A 25,155-nucleotide genomic window follows, 5' to 3' on the forward strand; every position below is an offset into this window, starting at 1 on the left:
AACCCCCCCTCCCGCGATTATAAATGCGCAGGGTGTAGTGAGATGTGTATTGGAATACGATACGTGTGTCGGCCTCCATTGATGAAGGGGCGAGACATGGCAAATACACACAGCTGCCGGGTGGAAAACTCTATCAGTTATTTTTTGTTGCCAATGCGCAACCCCACTGTCACCACTTTGGGTCGCGACTAGGGATGTCCGATATTATCGGCCTACCAATATTATCGGCCGATATCGGCATTAAAATGTGATATCGGAAAATATCTGTATCTGTTTTCAATTTTTCTTTTTTCTTTATTTTTTTACATTTCTATAACCTTTATTTACCCAGGCAAGCAAGTAAGAACAAATTCTGATTTTATTTATTGTCAAAAGTATGCATAATGTTGTGTTAATTCCACAACAAGAGATATGTAATGTTAATTACCTGAAATTATTAAATTTTTGGGGGGGGGGAACCCTGCATATATCGGTATCGGTTGATATCGGTATCGGAAATGAAGAGTTGGACAATATCGGTATAGGTAAAAAAAGCCAATATTGAGCATCCCTAGTCGCGACCCATAGTTTGAGAACCGCCGGTATATACCATATACCGTACTTTTCGGACTATAAGCCACGGCTTTTTTCCCCATTTTTCGACCCTGCGGCTTATATGTGGACCAAACCCGAAAATATTGCTTTTTTTACTGCATTGAAATGTTATTTATCTGTTCCCTTATTTGCTAAACTTAATACAACTTGTAAATGAGTTAATTCTTGTTATTTGTCCGACAGTATTGTGACAATCCCCTCTGTGCACGAACCCTTACATATGGTAATTAAACATTAACTAGAAACTGCGATCGTTACCAAAAACATGTTTTACGTCCGGTAAAATACGACACTGATCGGTACAGAAGCATGTTTTACGTAAAAAAAATACCAGCAGGTTATCAGAAAGTACTCCAAAATGAATAAATCCCAGTCGATCCCATGGCGATTGCAATTACTTGTGTATATTGGCCATGGCTACCATACGGGAAATAATAGATCTGAGGCACCAAATCTTCCACCGATTGCTATGTTGTGATCCACTCCTAGGCGGAAACAGCCAGAGGTAAGTCAGTACTGGAAGACAAGTGATATCCCCAGTTCAAAGGGTAGGCGATACTGCCACCTGGCGAGATTCGATCGTCATTGCAATTCCAACGTAGGCAGATCTGCCAGGGAGACCTAGGGAGCTCCAGCTGAGTGTTTAGAACGGGGATCAAAGGAAAAAAACTTGATATTACGTTTTTGGCACTCAAGCGTTGGCGGCAAAACACGACATATTACATTTTTGGTGCTGAATGAGTTAAAGAACATGTTGGCAGCAACAATGCTTATCGCTGTTGTCTTCCACTGTTTCTTCCTGCAATTACTCACCTGATTTCTGTTTCAGTGGCAAAAACAAGCAGTTTCAGTGGACCTTACCAAAAAAATTAATAAGAAATAAATAAGAATTGAGTTCCCTCAAAAACCACTAGAGTTCAGTTCAGACGGTGAGTAATCGATTACTTACACCCATCCATATCTGATACTACTAACTACAGTCTGCAAAACCATAAAGATGTATGCTTAAAAATGTGTGCCGACTCCATTTCACCAATAACAAGGACACACCATCCTGCAGACAGATTCTCGCATCGGATTGAACTAGTCTTACGCAAAGTGCCATGCCTGTGAACCACCACTAGGGGCAGAGTGGCTAACCGAGAGTTATTGAGTGACTGAATTAAGTGACAATGCCAGTGCATTAGGTGGGTGAACTGAGGTCAGGTGAGTTTACCCTCCACTGCATCTCTGATTGCGACACGATACTGACTTGCCGTCAGCACCTGCCTTGAAGCCAAAGTGTCCAACTTACAGGCATTTCCAATTTGGCCACGATGCCATCTCGTTCGGGGCAGAAATCTCTCACAGGTATTTCCAACGCCCCCAGCACTCCACAGCACTGGAACTAGGGAGAGAGAGAGTGAGATGGTTCAAAAACCAAAAAGAAAAAACACTTTACATAAAACCAAAACAATCACATTTTGCTTTAAAAAGGTAAATCACTACACTAGTAAATCACGTCACACTTCAGGGCGGTTTCCATGACAGCCATTTTTCCTAGACTATGAAGATTCCATAGTTGCACAGTCGCTTTCCAAAGGGTTAATTGTACATTTCAATAATGTGGAAAAAAGTTTACCACATGGTGGAAGACGGAGAGAGTGACGAGGCCGGCTGGGTCTATCTTGGCCATAAACATCTTGGCCACATACAGGCCATACATAGACGTGTAGAACTCTGCCAATTGTGCTCCGACCTAAACGGTGAAAAGTACAAAATCAATATTCAGGTTAGCGATTATATGTGACCCTCCACCTTTTTTTTAATCTCAAATACTAAATAACCTCTTTCATTTGAGGAGTGACTTGTATGCATTTTCTATTAGTTTTTATTATCATTGGCCTTCTTTCTTTCCCACCCCCTCTCACACCTCATCACCGTGGGTGTAAGTGAGCACTCCAGCGACGACCCCTGCTACCGCCAGGACAGCCAGCAGTGCAGAGAACTGAGAGGAACAGGGAAACACACAGTGATCAATACACAAGTGTTCACACACATCTCATGCACACATACGTCACCTGTACCTGGATAATATTGCACTTTTCTTCCAGGGATACACAGATACCGCTTTCTCACTGCCAATTAGGGCTGACCTTCGAAGCTTTTTTTGGCAATCGAAGCTTCAAAAAAGAAAAAAAGAAAAAAAATGTACCTTATGTTGTGGGACTTGTACAGCACTTTGGTAAACTTTGTTGTTTTTAAATGCGCTCTATAAATAAAGTGGATTAATTAATTAAGTAGCCCCTTTCGTGACTGACGCAGCCAACAAGGTTTCACTCGGCTGTGTGATTTAATTCAAGGTGGATCGCTGTTGTCGTTTGAACAACTTCAGATTTCATGGGAACTACCAATCCCCCAAATCAAGAATGTTTAAGATGAATGAAGTAAGATTTTGATTATTTGAAATATGGCCTGTGTAGACTAAACTATGCACAGAATTATGTCAGTCTACAAGGTCCGGATTCTACATGGTCCGGCAATGTAGACCTTGTAGACTCCACTACAGACCAATTATCAGTGAATGTTCATGCATTTTTAAGAAGGGCTACTTCCACAAAAAAACAAAGAACTCACCAAAACATCTCAGTAGCACCTTATCTAAATGTTCTATTTCATATATGGAGATTCATATTTATTTATGTATTGCATGCATTTCTACATTTTATTTCCTATTTTGTTTATTCATCCCAGTATCTTTCTTTCTTATGTGTGGAATTCTACAAGGCATGTAGGTGTATGTATTCTGCATCGAACATTGTACATATGTCCATACTGAACACTGACTTCTATTACATGCTATACTATTTTATTTCATTTCTTATTTTATTTCATACTTATCTTGTCTAGCACAGTCTCTGGAGCGTAACAGTAAGAAGCATTTTGTATAAAAGTATTCTGTACTTCTGTATGACAACTATTAAAGAAACTTGAAACGTGTATATGTGTTTGAGGATGATATCCTTCAAACAGGCAATAGTGATGATATAATTTGGGCAGTGCTGAGCTGGGTTACTTTCCTCCAGTGTATTTGTCCCCCGGCCCCACCCAATGGCCCCATGCACGCACACACACACAAAAAGCGAAGTAAAAAAAAATATATATATATTGAATTTTTTTTTTTTTTTTTTTTTTTTTTACTTCGATTTTTTTTTTATGTTCGAAGCTTGTGCCATCGAACGAAGCTTCGAAGCTTCGAAGTATTTAAGACAGCCCTACTGCCAATACTTAAAGTTACTCAAAATCGGTATCAGCAGATACAGAGTTCTGATCCATTCGGTTACTTTTACTGAGCAGTGAAAGATATGACTGGTTTTTGTTATGATTATAACAGGATAAGTACGTATGTGAATACCATTTTGGATAATCATGCCGAATTTTTTCCGCAAAACACACATTACAAAAACCTTTGTAAAACATTCATTTTCCATGGGATTTTTATAAACTTTGGACCTGTATGACTAAGACTTCAGGCTATGGAACCGTTATGTTTTCCAGCTCCTACCTCTCAGCTGGAACCCAAAAACAGGCATCTGGCAACAAGTAAACAGAAATGCAAGTACACAAAACGTTTACTTCTGTGTTCAAACCTCTGTTACTCTATTTTATTAGCACTCAAAGTGATTTTTATTTATTCAGGGTTCCCACAGACATTACAACATTTTATTCAAGGACTTTTAAGTACTTTTTCAAGGATGTCACTCGGAGGATACAATTCACTTTTAAATGCACACACGAAGAAATTAGGAAAAGCAGTTGGAGTGTGCGTAACTCGTCAGATTTTATTAACCCTTTCACTGCCGCACTACCAAACTTAACACTTTCACTGCGACAATACACAGGTTAACCCTTTCACTGCCACACGACAGCCGTTTACTTCTGTGTTCAAACCTCTGTTACTCTATTTTATTAGCACTCAAAAGTGATTTTTATTTATTCAGGGTTCCCACAGACATTACAACATTTTATTCAAGGACTTTTAAGTAATTTTCCAAGCACTATTTTTTAACCTTCTGTCGGGTGGCAGTGAAAGGGTTAAAACGGAACAGAAAAACGATTTCTTGGTTCCGAGCAATTTGATCATGGATGAACAAAATATTAAATGCGAATGGTTGATTTGAATTTCAAGGACTTTTTAACCCTTTATCTGCCGGAGCTTATATCCATCCTTGTAGCCTCTCTGCCAGCACTATTTGTCTATGGAGATGTTCACCTTCTTTGCAGGGCTATAACTTTTTAAATTGTATTGCTAAATTGACATTACTATGGCCCATTCAACATCAATTATCTATCGTTCAGGATGTAGGAACGTTTTACTTTTTCATTCACACATTCATACTAAAATACCGTCCAGAGTATAAATATGTTTTTATCGTTTTCTGCTGTTGTGACGTACGTGGGTTGGTCATTATCATTGTTACTGTATTAGGAGACCATGTGAACATCAGATTAGTATCATGAGTTGGGTTATGTTGTTCTTGGTGGTGTGATGTGTCATCTTTTAATGCTGCCTCTTCTCTTCTTCCCAGAGACCACTCATCCTCCTGATTGAGCTGATTGCACCTGCTTGATTACACCTGTGGGCAGTTAGTGGGATGAGTGAATATAAGCGGGAAGATGACACACACACGGGAGTCTCGTTGCTGGAAGTCACTTGCCTTATGGTAGAGTGGGGAGGCTGCTGTCTCGCCTATCTATGGCCTAAGAACAACACTGTGTGGCACGGTGCCATCTTATCACATGGAGTGTGGGTTAGACTCCACAGCTGTGGTGGCCTGGGATGGGCCCAAGGTAGTATCGTGACTACTAAGTGTTTGTTTGAGTTTCCTTATATGTATGTCTTGTTTGTCCTCCCCTACCTTTTCCCCTGTACACCATGGAGGAGGTTTAAACCCCTACCTCCATTCAATATATAATTTACTATTTGGAAAACGTCTTGTGTTGTCTTTTTTTCACCTACACCTGGGACCTTGATTTTGAACATATTTACTGAGAGGGGCTGCTTTTGCTCATGTGCCGTCCTCCAGTTGTTATTATCAGACCTGCGTACATGACATGGGGGCTCGTTAAGTTTGCGCAATTGTATGGTTCCTTGTTGGTAAAATAACGGGGTGACTTGTCGATTGAAGCATATCAGGTGTAATAAGATAGCGTTTTCTAAATTGGTAAGTTAGTGGGTTCCATTGTCCGTGCACAGTTGATTGATGTAAACCATTGTTGTTGTGATGCTCTTAACCATTCTATTTTTCTGCCACATAGGTAACAGGGGGGGGTCACCTGCTTGGCTAGAGGGTGGGGGGCACGAGTCGTGATTCCGGTGGAGCGCGCAATGAAATCGGTAAGCGACTGAAGATATGTGTAGCCTTCATCCAGGTAGTGGAGTAGTTTATCTGGGATAGGCTAGAGTGACACAGGTGACTCCTAGTTGAGTGGTTAGGACCATTTGTTATTGTTTTCATTTAGTAGATGTGGTCAGTTGGATTGTTTTGGTTAAGAGGTATAAAAGCAGAATGTGTCTATTATTATTGTGCACGGTCATGGTTAATTAAGTGAGGACGTGATATATATATATTTTTTTTTTTCCGCACGCATAAAGACATATTATGGCTGCGTCGGCGTTTGTTTTTGAAGTCTTCGTGGCGGATCCGACAGAGGATCAGGTGAAAGGTTGCACTAAGGCGGAATTATGCCTTATTGCTAAGCATTATAATATTACTGTGCAAAGTTCCCAATCCAAGGCGGATATGAAGGCAGCTGTAATAGCGGGGTTGGTGGAGCAACAGGTGTTTAGCACGGCTCGGGGAGTAGTGAGTCATAGTGACCAGGAGGTTGAACACACTGGCGAATGGGTTGACTCTCCCTTGCGTGATCTTAACCCGGAGGCTGGTGCTATTAGGAAGAATGGTAGTACGCCCAGAGCTGAAAGTGAGGGCGCGGGCGATTCGGATAAAGAATCCACGTCTTCTGGCCATACGCGCTCTAGTCTGCGTTTTGCCCGTCTCCAGATGGAGGAGAGAGCGCTTTTGCGCAGAGAGGACAGAGAGGACAAAGCAGCTGTACGAGACAGAGAGGACAAAGCGGCTTGTACGAGACAGAGAGGAGAGGGAGAGGGAGAGAGACAGGGAAGAGCGAGGAAAGGAGAAGGAGAGAGATAGAGAGCTAGAGATTACACTAAAGGAGAGAGATAGAGAGCTCCAGATTACACTAAAGAGGATGGAACTGGAGAGTGTTGGCTCTTCTTCGCCCTCATCTGAAGGTTACCAGGGCAGTTTTAATGTTGGGCAGCATATTGCTATGGTTCCTGTTTTTCGAGAGTCTGAGGTGGAAGCATTTTTTGTTAATTTTGAGCGGGTAGCGTGGGCTTCGCATTGGCCGGAGGATCAGTGGGCACTATTATTGCAATATAAGCTCACGGGTAGGGCTCAGGACGCATGCCAGTTATTATCGAAGGAGGACAGCATGGTATATGAGAAAGTGAAGGGTGCTGTCTTGCGCGTATATGAACTGGTGCTGGAGGCATATAGGCAGCGGTTTAGGGGACTAAGTAAAGCTCCCTCGCAAACACATGTGGCATTTTCCCATGAACAACGGACGATGTTCACTCGTTGGTGTGAAGCGTGTAAGGTGGATGGGGTCGAGGCTTTGAGCGAGTTAATCCTCATTGAACAATTTAAAAAATTTGTGCCCGAACACATGATAATACAGTTAGAGGAGCGAAAGGTTTCTACCCTCCAGGAAGCTGCAGTTTTGTGTGACGAGTTGGCAATGATCCACAAAAATGTTTCTGTACGAAATGGTGTGTATGTAGGAGGGGGCGCGTTTTCTCCGTCGGGGCCGCCGTATCGCGGAGGTGACGAGCGACCATTCCGACCTTGCTCACCGCCGTCTCGAAATGCCTTGGGTGACGAGCGAGTGTGTCATTATTGTAAAAAAGAAGGGCATTTTGTGAAGGACTGTCATGCGCTAAGGGATCGACAGGAGACCAGGGAGTCAGCCCAGGAACCGAAAGGGGTGGGGTTGATTGGTATGGTGTCATGTCCTGACCAGCATAGCTCTTTTGAGCCCTTTTTGTTTGATGGTTGTGTGTCCCTGTCGGGTAAAGTTGGGGACTACCAACGGGTAAGAATACTCCGTGATACAGGAGCCTCTCAATCGTTCATCCTGGCTGATGTATTACCATTGGATGTGGACTCCTGTCGGTCGAGCGGATTGGTGAGAGGTATTGGCATGGGGTGTGTGCGCGTGCCGTTGCATAAGGTGCATGTACAGTCTGCACTGATCACAGGTTGTTTTCCGGTCGCGGTTCGCCCATGTTTTCCCGTAAAGGGCGTGGATTTCGTCATGGGGAATGATATCGCTGGGGGTAAGGTTGTCCCTGTGTTGGAGGTTGGAGACGCTCCATTTACGAACTTGTTGTGTGATGCATTGATTAATAATCACCCCAATGTCCCTTCTATTTGTGCTGTCCCTAGTGCACAGGAGCGGAAGCGAGACCAAGGTCTAGCGTTGGGTGACTCGGTCTGTGGTGAGTTTTGCAAGTTGGCGGTGACGCCAGCGTTTCCGTTAGCCGGTAATTACCGGTATTTGACCGGCAAAATCTGTTGAAGTCCGACATATTTACTCTCTCCGGTCTTAATGTCCGGTGAAAATAATTCCCTGAGTCTAAGCACAATTTGATTATTTGAATTGTATTAAAATAGGCTAAAATTAAATAGCCTATGCGATGAACGAAACGATCATTACATTCGTTTCCTCGTTGCTTCTAATAATGACAACGACGTCGTCAGCGAGAGCTTAGTGCTGGGTGTGCGAACTTTTGTGAAGCTGCAGAGCCAGAGCACTATCAGCACAATGCAGTATTCCAGCAGTACTCCAATTCAGCCATTTTCAGCCAATGTTGGGTGGGGGGCGCTGCTGTGCGGTTCCCAGAAAAGAGCCAATAACACTGAATCAGCTTCTCTGCAGCGCCATACTCTTTGCAAATAAGTCGTTGCGAGGTGGAGAGAGTCGTCACGCAAACCACGATAATGTTGCCGTCTCTCTGCTTTCTCAGTTCTTCGCTTGATATAATTAATACAAATGTCCAATATAACGGAATTCGTTAGCTCATAAAAATGTGATTATAACAGACTGCTGTTTAGTGTCGGACCGACTGCCCACATACGCGGTCTATTTTATTTCAAGTCAGCAGCAGCACGGAGTATCGAGGGACTTATTTTATTTGGAATATATTAATGACTGTATACGTGAAGTTGAACATTATGATATGTGTGACGTGTCTGATACAACGAGGTGAAGCGATGTCGACTCGAGATTCATTTGGGGGTGCGTGTGACAGAGCTGCTGCAGCGGGAGCCTGCGGGGCGGGAGCTTGATGCTGGTAGCGTATCGCACTAACTTGAGAGGCGAGAGATAGTAATTTGATTCTGCAAATCAATTTCTCATTCTTCGCTTGATGTAATTAATACACATGTCCAATTATAACGGAATTCGCTAGCTCATAAATGTGATTATAATAGACTGCTGTTTAAAACTCTGACCGGAATATCTCGAATATGTCCGGTGATAGAAATCTTGCAGGACACTCAGACCGGCACGAATATGTTCTAACGGAAACGCTGGGTGACGCAGCATTTTGAGGCGGGGGATGAGGTGTTTATTGTGCTGCCCACGCCTAGTACGGTGCTCACTGCCCGGTTCTCAGGACCTTATGTGGTAAGGGGAAAGGTCTCTGCCACTAAGTATATGTTGCATACGCTCGGGCGGCGGAGGAGGACACACTGGTGTCATGTGAATAGGCTAATGAAAAGTCCTGCCCGCGTCTCGTCGGAGTTGAGATGTGACAGGACTGTTGTTTCACATGCTGTGTTGTGTTCTAATGTGCCTTACAGGACGCACAGGGTTGATGTTGGGAGTGCGAACATCATTGAGCAATTCGCGTATGGTTGACTACGGTATACCGTCATGGCCTCGGTATGAGGAATGTGCCAGCCACGTCCGGCAGCTGATGCATCTGACATGGGTTGGTTTTATGGTGTAGGCTGCCGTTTTGTCTGTGGACCTTTCTATTTTTATTCTTTTTGTTCTGTGATGCTAATCGGATGTTGGTTGATAATGGGTGATAATGTTTTGCTAACCCTGCGGGTTCGCTCTTATGGGGGGAGGTGTGACGTACGTGGGTTGGTCATTATCATTGTTACTGTATTAGGAGACCATGTGAACATCAGATTAGTATCATGAGTTGGGTTATGTTGTTCTTGGTGGTGTGATGTGTCATCTTTTAATGCTGCCTCTTCTCTTCTTCCCAGAGACCACTCATCCTCCTGATTGAGCTGATTGCACCTGCTTGATTACACCTGTGGGCAGTTAGTGGGATGAGTGAATATAAGCGGGAAGATGACACACACACGGGAGTCTCGTTGCTGGAAGTCACTTGCCTTATGGTAGAGTGGGGAGGCTGCTGTCTCGCCTATCTATGGCCTAAGAACAACACTGTGTGGCACGGTGCCATCTTATCACATGGAGTGTGGGTTAGACTCCACAGCTGTGGTGGCCTGGGATGGGCCCAAGGTAGTATCGTGACTACTAAGTGTTTGTTTGAGTTTCCTTATATGTATGTCTTGTTTGTCCTCCCCTACCTTTTCCCCTGTACACTATGGAGGAGGTTTAAACCCCTACCTCCATTCAATATATAATTTACTATTTGGAAAACGTCTTGTGTTGTGTCTTTTTTTCACCTACACCTGGGACCTTGAACATATTTACTGAGAGGGGCTGCTTTTGCTCATGTGCCGTCCTCCAGTTGTTATTATCAGACCTGCGTACATGACAGCTGTATTTCATAGAACGTGAGATATAGCCATAAATGCATAATTAGATGATCAAATGCAGTTTGATACCGATCAACGTTATATTAAAAATGTCACATGTACATGATCCTAAACGTCATCACTGGTCATCTGCTGGTGACCGGAGGGGGGGGGGGGGTCGTTTATAATGCAATGACCGACGTTAAATGATTCATGTAGTATGGGTGATATATAGATCAGAGCAGTTTGTTTGGATAATAATAATCAAAAACGCTGAAACTCACGGCAGCTTCCTCGTAGCGATGGGGGATGATACTGGAGCAAAAAGATCGCTATTATGGGATGTTGATCTAGGTGATCCAGTTCCGGTTTGTATAATACTAATATACGTCCAATCATGTTGTTTATTGAGTTATGGCAACGGATCGATATGCACAGTGTCTGGATAGAGTCCCGCGAGGGGTAGCGAGTGGCCGGACGGAATAGGGTGCGGACCAAGCATTTCCGGCCACTTCCGGTTTTGGCAACTCGCCGATCGGCCACCAGGTGGCGGTATTGAAGCGTTGGAGAGTTGAGCGGAGATCTACAGTACCAGCCAAGACTCCGTGGGTGAAATGTGAATACCGTGACAGAAATTTGAAATATTGATCTCAAAGACGCTGTAAAACGGCATTGGCAGATTACGCATGGCGAGGAATGACGTGGTAACACGTCATTGGTGGGAGATGGGTTAAGCACCTCGTTAAAAATGTTGTTTAAGTTATTCCAGGCCTTGACCTTTTTTTTCTTTCTTTTTTATCAAGCACTTTAAGCACTTCAAGGACCTTGTGCGAACCCCGTTTATTGTGTAAGAAACTTCAGAATGTTACCTTTCAAAAGAGACCAGACTCATGCATGTGCTATAAGTATTAGTATAATAAATCACAAGTTACTTTGGGTATGCAATCATCAAAAAATGTCATTACAAATTGCCCCATTTTTGCCCGATGCATAAGTGGTTAAAACAGAGAAGGCCTGGAGACAGTCTGTCCCTGACCTGGGTGGTTATGGGGTTAGGGCTGCCTGAATAGCTGCCGGTCGATATGTTATAGTTGCCAGGCGACAGGACTGGCGACGTCACAACTCTTGATAAGGATGTGGGCCTTTTGTCCGGGTGAAAGTGGAAAGACGGAGAGAGACGAGGCGAGTTAGACGGGGCTTCAAGGCTACATTCCTTAAAAGATAACAAGTTACAGAAAAGGGAGCTGTAAATCGCTCATTAGGCCAGTTGTTTTCTCGACACAGGAGCAGAGAGAGCAGCGCAATAATCTCTCTCTCTCTCAAAAATACAAAGTTGTAAAATCTGGATGGATAGATAGCACTCTGGGTAAGGGGGAACATATGTTTTTCTATTTTAGGTGAACTGCCCCTTTAATAATGTACTTGGTCATTCATTCTATAGGCCACTCGAACATTTTATGTACTAGAATTCTTCTACCAGTGATGTTGTTAATGAGGGAGAGCGAGCACTTCTGACATGCCCATACACCAGATACATCAGAGAGGGAGGGTGGGAGAGAGAGGTGGTGTGTGGGGGGGTTTCTCCTGACGTGTCCATTGTGATACATCTCATCAACTAGAGAGAGGGAGAGATGGGGGGGATCTCTTATGACACACTCAAAGTGATACACCTCATGAACTAGAGAGAGGGGGGGGGGTAGGAGGAAGGTAAACGAAAGTACGGGAACGTAAGGGAAAGGAAAGTGAAAGAACAGGTGTTTTCTGAACACATCGCAGTGAGTCACACCGCAAGCCTGGGGTCAGAAACCAGTCTCATGTTCACAATGAATAAGAGACCTCGTCATAAGCGTAATGGGACCTCCTAACGTGCCGACAATAGATTTCTAGAGGTAATCTCAGCCTGTCGTAGACTGTGAGGTGTAGGAAGTGCATTCCATCATGGTGTAGAACGTCCATTTCATACTTCCGTGTTTCATGTTGCAGATCAATGTATTGTGCTCTTTAACACTTTGATTGCCCAACCCGAGTTTTCTCGGGTTTACCCCCCGGCCCCCGCGGGTTGAATGCCCACTCACGTATTTTCTCGTTTTTTTTTTATTAGCGATCTGAAATCATATTTCATCAACCGAGTCTACCGTTGGAAATTCAGCCACTCCAGGCGATCAGATGTGAAAAAAGCGCCCCCTATCGTCTCCCAGATGGTAATTCACCCTTTTGGATTGAACTCAATGAAAATGAATGAGAAAAAAAATCCCTGACTCCACATTTTACTTCTCACTCACGCAGCCGGGGTAGATCAGCTCCACTAGTGAGCCTCAGAGCAGCGGGGATTATGTGTTTTTACAGTATACACGGTGAATCAATAAAAGGATTGATTTTTTCGAATGGCGATCAGGAATTGGAATAATCCATTTGGATACCATCTGATCTCAGGTAAGGAATCTATGTTACCAGTCTTAGAGAGATATAAGCTTTTATGTGATTATGTGATATGGCTGATTGACTGTGCGAGCGGTCAGGAAATAGGAGAATCGATTTTCAGCTCGCGGCCAGAGCGTGCATGCGTACACATGTACTATCGATGATCTAGCGTTTATTTGAAAACGATTCGTGAATAGGGCCGAGGAATGACAACGTTCTAGAGCAGGGGTGGCCAACCCGCGGCTCGCGAGCCGCATGCGGCTCTTTGCCCGTCAATGTGCGGCTCTTCCATCCATAAAAAAAAGAAAAAATATTTTTTTTTTATGTCACTCATTCCATAAGGACGTGGAATAAACATTACATTTTTTTTTAATGGTCCATTTGCATGTTCTTGGTATCTGAATCGGGACATATGGATCAGTGTCAGAAATAGTGCGTCTGTTACTAGGCTTGAGTAAATTGTAATGAACCAAAGGAGAATATCAATTCTATTTAAAAAAAATTATAATTATCTTTGACTGTGAATAACACCATGCTAAAATTGACCAGACCTGAAAAATCTAAGCAAATTAATAAAGGGAAGATGATTAAACAGAAGGTTTTGTAGATACAGTACTGAATTCTGCCATCTTTTTTATAATGTAAATTTCTCCACCATTTTTCATCGTATTGCAACACCGTTTTTTGCAAGACGTTCACAGAAAGGTAGAGAAACTAACTGTGTTCTGTTTTATGGCAATAACGTTCAGGTTTGTGGGAGATAATCCCAAAAAATAAGAAAAATAAAAAAGTTAATCCAGAAGTCAGATGATTGACAGGGGCTGGTGTGAGCTGGGTAGGGTAGTTTTTCGAAATTCGAAAGCCCAGAGTCTCTTCCTTCCTCACTTTTGGCTGTGCCACTTCCTCTTGTCGATATGTGCCGGTTTCCGACTTAATGCCCTGAGATTTCTATAATCTTATATTTCACTAATAACAGTTAAAATAATTGGTAAACAAACGTAATGCTGAAAATATACACTTTTACTGTATATCTCAGGCTTAAGAGGTTAACCCTGTGAGGCCCAAATTAAAAAGACATTAGCAACTTCAGAGGCCAGAGGGTGGGACATTTAAACACATTTACTATCAAATAGCATTGTGAGGCTGAACAACAGGACCAATTGACTATACATGTGCTTAAAAATTTTTAAATAAACATTCTTTTTTTAAATGGCTAAAAGTGATTTTGTAATTTTGCAACCGTGGGTCTCACAGGGTACTTTTAACCCTGTGAGGCCCAAATAAAAAAGACATTAGCAACTTCAGAGGCCAGAGGGTGAGACCTATAAACACATGAAGGGTGCCGTGACTGAAAAAAAAGGTTGAGAAACGCTGATGGTGTGGCTCTTTGTGGTACCACAGTAACTTTTTGTGGCTCTTAGTCTCTGACTGGTTGGCCACCCCTGTTCTAGAGTATTCCAGTAAAGGGCGATTATCATGGAATGTCTTAATTTTTCCATGAAAACTAGTGCTTTTCAAAATGCTAGAAAACGGAAATGAAGCGATAAAAAAAACAATCTGCTACAACAATGTTGACTGGAAAATGAGTCTTTGATAAGCGACGGGCAGATTAGACACATAGCCATAATTTAAAACATAGATTAGGCGATATTAACGTTAACATTGAAGTGGTGCTGGGCATTCAAGGAGGTAAAAAGGAATTAAGCTTGGGCAGTGAAAGTGTTAAAAAGGAACACGCCAACATTATGGGAAATACGCTTACCGTCGTCTCCAGACAATTTCCTCTCTGTGCATTCAGTATAAAGTTATCCGGCTGCAAGCTAGCCTAGCTTAGCACAAATGAATAGAAGTGGATACGGACCAGCTAGCCTAGCTGTTGGCCAAAAACACCTCAGCTAGGCTAGTGGTCCATATCCACCTCCATTCATCTCTGCTAAGCTAGGCTAGCTTTCAGGCGGATAGCTTTCTACTGAAGGCACAGAGAAGAAATTGCCATCCATCTTCTTGTCTTGACTCTGGAGAAGTCGGTAAGCACATTTCCCATAATGTTGGTGTGTTCCTTTAAATTATTAGGCGGCAGCTGCAATAATTTAGTGATCACAATTATATGCGCCAACTACAACTGTGTTGTATGACTGTGATGATTGTTGTTTTAGTTTCCCCTTTAGACTTATAGAAGATGACAGAAAGGCAGCCTTTGGTCGAGAAGAAAGTGAAATGTGCGTGATGCAGCAGTCAGAAACCGAGTAACACTGTAAGTCACTTAATAACAATGAACTAGGAAGAGAGGAGTCTACTCATTCACTGAAACCTTGACCAGAGACGCATCATATCCTGTTGTTAGGAACTTAGTACGCTACAGGAACATAGGACTTCCTATCGCAGGCCTGTGCTACGCAGCAGTTGGGGTAATACTCTCGGCTTTCTCACACAATGAGAGCCCCTGGTCTTACTTACTTCCTGGAACTAGGGACACATTGCTCCAGTTAGTGTTTTAAAAGATTTTATTTAAAAATGAAGGAGGGCGAACTGGCCCCCTTCATGCAACACCAATGCAAATGTTTTTTAACCAAGGAACAGTTTTATACTAATTATTATTATTTTTTATTTTTATTCCAGCTTCTTCTAGCCTAAATCTACAGAACCCAGTTTCTTCTAGCCTAAATCTACCTTCAAAATGCACTGGAGCGTTATGCCAGTGGTCCCATAAAAGCCTGATTTGGGAGAAGCAGAGTGGGATAGGCCTTCCAAAGAAAGAGAGGTCAGGAATTCAGGATCCTACGATGGCCATTTCATGTATGCACAAGGAGATATAATAATGATAATCTAGCGTTGATTCAGGGCTGTACAGTGCGAGATATATATCGCACGTGCTACAGCAACATCCGTCTGTGCGATGAATGGATTTACTTCAGTAGCACTGGTGCGATAGGCATTCGGTTCATATCAATACTCTTATTTTGAAAATCCTGTGTCATTTCTGCCCAAGTGCAGCTCCAGCCATAATATCTATGGCTCCGGCAGCTAGCAACGCTCAGTTCATTTCGATACTCTTATTTTGAAAATCCTGTGTGTCGTGACTCATATCCGCTCGGCTCACAACACAGCAGTACTCGTCTCAGTAGCAGCAGTAGCGTCTGGAACGCGGACATTGAAACAGAGCAAGGATAGTGTGCCTATTTCGCCACCCAAAACAAATCCCTGCTGTTTTATTCCGCAACGGGTCAAATGCATATAACATGCTTTGCAATCCTCGCCATTCCTTTATGACCACGTCGTGTTTAAGACCGGAATTAACATTACGTTAGCATAAGCTAACAACAAGCTAAAACCCTGTTCAGAGCGATAGAGAACAGCAGAGTGGGGACTGGGAAGGAGGGGGGGGGCATTCTCCCTTCTGTGTGTGTGCGCGTTTGAAAAGATCAGATGAAGTCAGACGAGTATATTATATTGATACTAAATGTACTGAGGGTGGACAGATAATGTTGATATTTAAACATAAAAAATACAATACAATAAATGTATTCATCATGCAACATAAAACAATTGCAGGAACGGTTTGGGAGAGGAAGGGGTTTTAGGTTGCGTGTTCCAAAAAATGTTTACTTAAAAGCTCAATATATCAAAACGTGGCACTTTATAGTGAACAGGAGGTCTATTTGTATTAAAAACAATAAATAGTTTTTCATTTAAATGTCTGGAAGAGCTCAAATATTTTTTTTCAAACACCCGAAGGCTCTAATCCTCATCTCAGGGGATTTTAACCATGCAAAACTGGACAAATCACTACCAAACTTCAAACAATACATCAGCTGCCACACCAGGGAGAACAGGACCCTGGACCTGCTTTATGCCAACATCAAGGAGGCATACAGCTCCTCACCACTACCACAGCTGGGCCGGTCGGACCACAACCTGGTTCACCTCAACCCCTGTTATGTGCCTCTGGTCAGAAGACAGCCTGCGACCAAAATAACTGTAAGAAGGTGGTCGGAGGAGGCTCAAGAGGCACTACAGGGCTGCTTTGAGGTCACAGACTGGCAGGCACTCTGTGAGCCCCACGGAGAGGACATTGATGAGCTCACAGAGTGCATCACAGACTACATCAACTTTTGTGTGGACTCCAATGTTCCATCTAGGACTGTTACCTGCTACCCTAATAACAAGCCATGGGTCACTAAGGACATCAAAGCCCTACTGAACGAGAAGAAGAGGGCTTTCAACGCAGGTAACAAGGAGGAGGACAAAAGAGTTCAGGGGCTTCTGAGAATCAACCTCAGAGAGGGCAAAGACAAATACAGGAGGAAGTTGGAAGGTCAGCTGGAGAACAATAACATCAAACAAGTGTGGACTGGAATGCAGACCATAACCGGCATCAAACCAGCGGGGGGAAGGGGAGTGGATGGAGATGTGGACCGGGCTAATGAGCTAAACCTGTTTTACAATAGGTTTGATACAGCGGCCCCGGCCAGTCTGGCCCCCCTCCCCCACGACACTACTCCAGTTGCCCTGCCCCATTAGACTTGTCGTTTATTAGTCTTTGTGCTTTGCGTTTATTAATAATATGCAGGGTTTCCCATTAATTACCTAGACTGTGGCGGCCAGCCACAGTCTAATTAATCCCGCCACAGTTGTAAATAGTTAATAATTTTTTTTTCTTTTTTTTTTAATATAAAGTTTGCCAATAGGGATGTATCAGTAGTATTGACAGTGGTAGTAGTCGTAATGGTAATCCACTATATTTTTTAAATAAAACGGTTCAACACAGGTAACCACTTTTGCTTAATTTCTTTGATGGCTCAAATGTATGCTCTAGTCCAGTGGTTCCCAAACAGACACCCCAGCCGTTCCATGTATTTGTTAAATTCCACCACCAGCACACCTTGATTCAACTAATAAAGAGCTAGTTAAGTTGAATCAGGTGTGCTGGTGGTGGAATTTAACAAATACATTGAGGTGCTTCGAGGAGAGGATTGGGAAGCACTAGTCTAGTAGATTTTGTGTTTTGAGCACAAAGTTCATCATAGATCTAGCCTCTTATTTTGCTCTCAAAGTGCAGCAGATTGATGCATTTAACTTTAAAATGTACACACAAAAAAAGGTTCCGGGGGGGCATGCCCCCGGACCTCCCTAGAGGGTGGGAGGTTCACCCCCATAGTCTCTGAAAATCCTGTGGGAAACACTGAATGTCATAATGAATTCCAAGATGGAGACTTACCTGGTATACTCCCTTTTTCCCATGTTCCCCCTAACCACTCCTATAACATTTTGTCGTTTTGAGTTCAGGCAGGCCCAGGTAGAGCGGTACCATATAGTTCTTGACCGCACTTAATGGCCAGTTTACGTTCATAGTTTTATAGTTATAGGCAGCTATTGGGGCTGTTGTGATCAGTGCACGTGAGCGGCGCGGCGCGTGAGCGGCGCGGGCGGTTTTGACGTGAGTGAGGAGTGGGTTTTAAAATGGGTCGGCGCGACGTCCGGAGCGAGAGTTCTCCTCCGCTCCAATCCACTCCAGGCCGCTCACAGTGGTTTAACACTGATGTAATATACATGTAGTACAATGCCAAAGCAACAGATGGCGATGTACAAACATGAAGGCCATTTTCAACCAATGAGAAGGGTGAACCTGTGATATCCTGTTCAGGCTGTCACTCACATCCTGTTAGAAAAAGTTTTGACGCCATTGTTGTTGTCGTTAGCTTACATGCTAACGTTAATGGCAGCGACCATAGCATTGTGGCTAGGCTAGCTATCATCGCTTAATAGAGCTAGTGAATGGATAAACAACGTTATTTAACATTGCAGAATGGGTACAATTACAATGCGGCTCAATACAAACAATTGTTAAGGGGCCCAGGGGGTGTAGACTGTTGTAGTTTGAGCTAATTTACACCATGCTCCAAAAAAAATAAAATCTGCCGAGCAATGTGGCGCGGGGAGCGCTCGATTCAAGGTGAGCGGTGAGCGAGCCGAGAGCGACTTGGGGGCGGGGTCAACATGAGCGATTAGCGGAGCGGACCAAGCTTTAAAGAGCGAAGAGCGGATTTCTCGCCCGTGCCGATCCGCTCACGTGGCCTGGTTGTGATAGTACATCATTCGCTTTCAAATAAATCCTGTTTATTTTACAAAGTACATCGGATTAGGGATGCACCGATATGAAAATTTGCCACCGATACCGATAGTTCAACTAACACAATCGGCCGATACCGATATTTGTGGCAATTATTTTTTTATTTTTATTTTTAAAATTTTTTATATATATATATATATATATATATATATATATATATATATATATATATATATATATTTTTTTTTTATTTTTTATGAAACTACTGTATATTTGTGTTACAAATTGTGCTCACCGATATGAACATAGGCCTCTTTACTTACTTAAAAAAAGGAAACATCAAGAAATAGCACTATCTCTCTCCCAGTATGTTCTGCAGGGCTTTAAATTATGGCTATATGTCTAATCTGCCCGTCGCTTATCAAAGACTCATTTTCCAGTGAACATTGGCAAGGCAGATTGTATTTTTATCGCTTCATTTCCATTTTAGAGCATTTTGAAAATTACCCGTTTTCCGGGGAAAAACAACCCATGCCTATGATAATCGCCTTTTACTGGAATATTCCAGAACGTTGTCATTTGTCGGCCTATTTATGAATCGTTTTCAAATAAACGCTAGATGATCGATAGTATTATGTGTGCGCACGCACACTCGTGCCGTGCGCTGATAATCGCTGCTCTTATTTCCTCATGGCTTTTACAGTACAAAACAGCCATATCACATAAACGCTTATATATCCGTGAAAACGAGTCTGATTATCCTAACACTGATAACATAGATTCCTTACCTGAGGTCAGATGGTATCCAAATGGTTTATTCCAATTTCTGATCTCCATTCGAAAAAATCGATAAATGTATTGATCCATCGTGTGTACAGTATAACACATGATCCGCGAGGCTCAGAGGCTCCAGAATGAACTCTGGTAGACCCCGGCTGCATCAGTGAGAAGTAAAATGTGGAGTCAGAAATCCGTTCTCCCATTCACTTTCATTGAGTCCATTCCAAAAGGGTGATTTACCATCTGGGAGACGATAGGGGCCGCTTTTTTCACATCTGAGTGCCGGCGGTCCCTGGATCTCCAACGGTAGGCTCGCGTGATGCAATATGATTTCAGATCGCTAATAAAAAAAAATTAAATAAATACCCGAGAATACTCGTGACGTGGCATTCAAAGTGTTAACAATTGTATGTATTGAGCTGTACTGTACCCATTCTGCAATATGTTAATAAAGTTTTAAATCAATCAATCAATCAATAAATAGCATTTTAGCATTTTTATGAAACTACTGTATATTTGTATGTCTCTAAATGTTTTGATGAATTGAAAATGGAGGACCCTTATGTAAAAAAGCCGAAAGTCTTTTTCTGGTCTTCATCCTCCAGTCCACTCTTGTTGTATTGAGCTGTACTGTATTGTACCCATTCTGCAATCTGTTAATAAAGTTTTCATTCATTCATTCATTCATTCTGACGGAAAACAGAATAATTTTAATTTTGTCACACCGCTTGCACCCGCCCTGCTGTTCTTAGCACCAATCGGCAAGCGCTATTAGTTTTTGACTTCCAGATTGTCCTCCATTGATTTTGACGAGTGCTCACAACAACAAAGCTACTAACGTTAGCTCGCCACGACCGACGAGTAGGAGACCAGTGCTCCGCAGGATGACTAAACGAGGCATAATGATTTTACTGCAACGAATGTTATAATAAAAGCCTTTCCATACATCTGTCTGATTGAAAACTTTATTAACAGACCGCAGAATGGGCACAACTCAGTCAGCACGGGCTGAGATATGAACGGACCGAGTAATACTTGCTATCTATCTAGGTGGTCTTCGGACGTTGCTATGTTCGGGTAAATACGCTGATGTTATTGAACATGTAACTATATAACGTTAATGTCACAAAACGAATGCCTTTACTGCATCAAAGTTACTACTTACGATTAACAGTGTGTGTGGGGCGGCGTTGTTCAAAAGTTTGAACGTGTGGACCAGATTGACGCGACACAATCCTCTTGGGCAAAACATCACGATATCCACAATACGTTGAAAAAGTGTATCGTTAATGAACTGTACCCGATATTTATATAATATCGTCATATCGCCCAGCCCTACTTTGAATGTCTATGTTATCATGTTTAAAAATGTCTACAGGCAGTTACAACTTTCTAAATAGACTACATTTGATTTCCTGTCAGTTACCCTGACAGAAAAGTGGTGGTATGAATTGGTGGTGTGAAATTATTTTAAAGAGTTTACAAGAAACGCAATGCAGACACAAACCCAAGCATACCATACCATGCTAGACCATGGCTAGCCTCAGCCAGGCTGAACATAGCTAATGGAGACAAGGCACTAGCCTATAGATACCGTGCAAGTGGGGACTTTACGAGAACGTAATAATACATAATGAAGGGATGCAGCTGTGAATGCAAAGGAAAGAAAAGCATTCTCACCACTGCCAGTGCACATCTGTTCTCGTTGCAGGCACCGTAGTCTCCGAATGCAACCACAAACAGCATCACTGAACCCATCACTATGAGCCCAATCACAACTGAGAGAGAGAGAGAGTGAGAGCGAGAGTGAGAGAGAGAGAACAGGGGAGAGAGAAAGAGAGAAGTATTAGTGAAGACTTGACTCCTTGCCTCAAAAGCACAACGCCATTTCCCCTGCATTCCTGAAAAGAAAAAAAGGATATGTGTAGAGAAGGACTCACCGATGACAAATGTGCTTTTGTTCAGGATCTCTATCTCAAAGATGCCCTTGGTATCATTGCTGAATCTCAGCCACAAGCCAAGTCCCAACATCGCAATCCCTGCCAGCTGCCAAGCAGGAAATATTAAAGAAAACACACACATTTTATACAACTGTAGACATGAATTCACACCATTATGGTGTCACAGCAGAGAATCACAGCTTCAAGACAAAATTGTGAGAGAAAAGCACTAAATGGATTTCTGTGAAACTCTGAGGTTGACCTGAGAAGACACGGTGGAACTGGCACACTTTTGAATAGAGATGCTGCCAGCTAAATAAAGTAGAAATAAAAATAAACCCTGTCGGACAAATATGATTCCTTTTGAAGAACAAAATAAACAAAGAAGCAGACCTAGGCAACACATTGATTACTTTACTATCCTAAGACATAATGTAGCCTATTTTAAGTGCACAGGAATAAATATATATAGCTATATTTATTTTGTAGCCTATTTATTTTTTGTAAGCTCATGATTCACTATCGACTTTTGGTTTTCGGTGGTTTCAACACAAGGAAAACTCAGGTTTTAAACTGTGTCAATATTTGTATCGACCACATCAAACAAGAGGTGGACACGGGCAAATACTGCGGCATGGTCCAAAAGGCTTTCGACAATGTCAATCACTCCATTCTGATTTACAAGCTAAAAGCAATTGGTTTTGATAGTTCATCAGTGAGCTGGATGCAATCCTACCTGGAGGTGAGAGAACAGATGGTGGAGGTGAACGGTACACTGCCCCCCCCCCCCCCTCCCAGTGAGCTGTGGTGTTCCACAAGGAAGCATACTAGGACCGTTACTGTTCCCAATTTATGCAAATAGCTGTCATCAGCTTGTGACTGCAACTTGTTCCTGTTCGCAGACGACTCAGCCCTGCTGGTCTCTGACAGGGACAAGTTGCAGTTGCAGGTTGAAAAAGCCCTCAGCTCTGAACTCGGCAGAATCTGCACCTGGCTCGCTGATAACAAATTATCTTACACCTGGGTAAAACATAATCCATTCTCTTTGGATCAAATAACAAACTCAGCAAGGCCAACGGCTTCTCTGTTACAGTGGGTGACAATATTGTCACAAGGAAAGATTAAATTACTTACCTGGGTTCCATCCTAGAGGCAAATCTTTCCTGTGACAAAATGGCAACAAATGTAATCAAAAAAGTCAACCAACGAACAAGATTCTTGTATGGGATCTCCTCTCTGGTAAACAAGAATACCTTGAAGACTAACAGGAGCACTCATTCAAGGGTACTACGACTATGTTTGCACCTCATGGTACCAAAGCACCTCAAATGTCCTAAAAACAAGACCACAAACATCACAAAACAAACTGGTCAGACTACTGCTTGACCTTACTCTTAACACTTTGTATGCCACGCCGGGTTTTCCTTTTTACCCCCTTGATGCCACGGTCCACGGCCAATGTTAACGTTAATATCGCCTAATCTATGTTTTAAATTATGGCTATGTGTCTAATCTGCCCGTCGCTTATGAAAGAATCATTTTCCAGTCAATGTTGTCATGGCAGATTGGTTTTTTATCGCTTCACTTCCGTTTGATAGCATTTTGAAAAGCACCCGTTTTCAGGTGAAAAACAGCCCATTCTGTGATAATTGCCTTTTACTGGAATATTCCAGAACGTTGATATTTGTCGGCCTATTTATGAATCGTTTTCAAATAAACGCTAGATGATCGATAGTATATGTGCACGCATGCACGTTCAAGCCGCGCGCTGATAATAGCTGCTTTCATTTCCTCATGGCTTTTACAGTGAAAACAGATAGAGCACATATCACAAAAAAGCTTACATCTCTGTGAAAACGAGTCTGATTATCCTAACACTGATAACATAGATTCCTTACCTGACATCAGATGGTATCCAAATGGTATATTCCAATTTCTGATCACCATTCGAAAAAATCGATAAGTGTATAGATCTAACGTGTATACAGTAGAACTCATGATCCGCGGGGCTCAGAGGCTCCAGAATGAACTCTGGTAACTCCGGCTGCATCAGTGGACTGGAAAATGTGGACTGGAATATTTTTTTCCCCCATCCATTTTCAAAAAATATATATACATTCGAAGGGGAAGAAACTACATCGGAGGGGGTTGGGTTGGGGGGACATGGGTTGGATGTTTACAGGGGCCAGTTTAGAATTGCAGCCTCCCGTAGGTGTTCTTTGAGAGCGGTTTTGAAGGTGGGTAGGGATTCAAATTTTTTTTTACGGCTGTGGGTAGGGCGTTACACATTGATGTGGCATAATTGCGAAACGTGTTTAGTCCCTTGTTTGAGCCGAATCTGGGTTGAACATGATTTGTGGAACACCCTCTGGTGTTGTGGTCGTGGAATTCACGACGTGGAAGTATTTCGACATGTACATTGGGTACCTTAGTGGTGTAGTGTATCTTGTAGACCAGGCCCATTGCAAGTTGCTGTACTCTGTCATCTACTCTAAGCCATCCTAGGTAGTCAAAGTGGGCAGGGGTGAGGTGGGTTCTAGGAGTCAGGTCAAGCAGTAGTCTGGCCAGTTTGTTTTGTGATGTTTGTAATCTTGTTTTTAGTGCCTTTGAGGTGCTTTGGTACCATGAGGTGCAAGCATAGTCATAGTACCCTTGCATGTGTGCTCCTGTTAAGAGTCTTCAGGGTATTCTTGTTTACCAGAGGAGATCCGGTACAAGATCTTGTTCGTTGGTTGACTTTTTTTTAATACATTGGTTATCATTTTGTCACAGGAAAGATTTGCCTCTGGGATGGATCCCAGGTATGTAATTTCATCTTTCCTTGTGACAATATTGTTAACAGTTGTTTGTATTGATCCGTACTGTATTGTACCCATTCTGCAATCTAATAAAGTTTTCAATCAATCAGTCTGTTTTTACCGCTGTGAAGCACTTTGGGCTGTAATTCTTGTATGAAAGGTGCTATACAAATACAGTTTAAGTTTATTATTATTATGATTATTATTATGGTTACCAAATTTGCAAAGTGAAACGAAAGTTATTATTTCTATTGAACTGAAAGATTATACTACTATTGTGCTCTATAATCTTGAACTCTTGCCTCGCGGGCAAACAAGCAAAACGCATACATAGAACTTATCGACGCCGCATACCACGACCCCACGACAGTGGCCAAGCATACTTACTGCAAACAAGATGTTGAAAAAGATCAAGACATATTTGCACAGCAGGCCACATCCGTCCAGTGCCATGTTGATCAACAATCACGTCTCCACTCCTCGGAAAGGCAACGATGAGGTTTTGTTTCCGTCTGTATGAAATTAAAACCAAACCACTCAATCAGTCGATATCATTCTGTAATTTGCGACACGTTTACAGTGGAACAAAATGCAACTGTAAAAGATGGCTAAACTGGAATTGTTTAACACGATCCCGAAATAATGTAACACGTTGCTAAACTGTTGATAGAATTGAGCAGCTTTGGTCTTTTTCAAGCTTTCAG

General features: G+C 42.5%; 1 protein-coding gene across 2 annotated transcripts in view; it reads right to left on the reverse strand.

The window, feature by feature from the left end:
• The window catches only part of cd9r (CD9 molecule related), a 46,580-nt gene that overhangs the window by 21,098 nt on the left and 327 nt on the right, over positions 1-25,155 (reverse strand). For both annotated transcript variants that reach the window (XM_084329760.1, XM_084329759.1), the window contains exons 2-7: positions 24,839-24,963; positions 21,654-21,759; positions 21,394-21,491; positions 2,507-2,581; positions 2,216-2,332; positions 1,889-1,981 (exon numbers count right to left, since the gene is read on the reverse strand). In XM_084329760.1, coding sequence (XP_084185886.1) covers positions 1,889-1,981; positions 2,216-2,332; positions 2,507-2,581; positions 21,394-21,491; positions 21,654-21,759; positions 24,839-24,904 — 555 coding nt within the window. In that variant the 5' untranslated portion in view covers positions 24,905-24,963. The remainder of the gene's footprint in view (positions 1-1,888; positions 1,982-2,215; positions 2,333-2,506; positions 2,582-21,393; positions 21,492-21,653; positions 21,760-24,838; positions 24,964-25,155) is intronic.

This window comes from Notolepis coatsorum (assembly GCF_963971535.1).
Source record: "Notolepis coatsorum genome assembly, chromosome: 14".
Lineage (NCBI taxonomy): Eukaryota > Metazoa > Chordata > Actinopteri > Aulopiformes > Paralepididae > Notolepis > Notolepis coatsorum.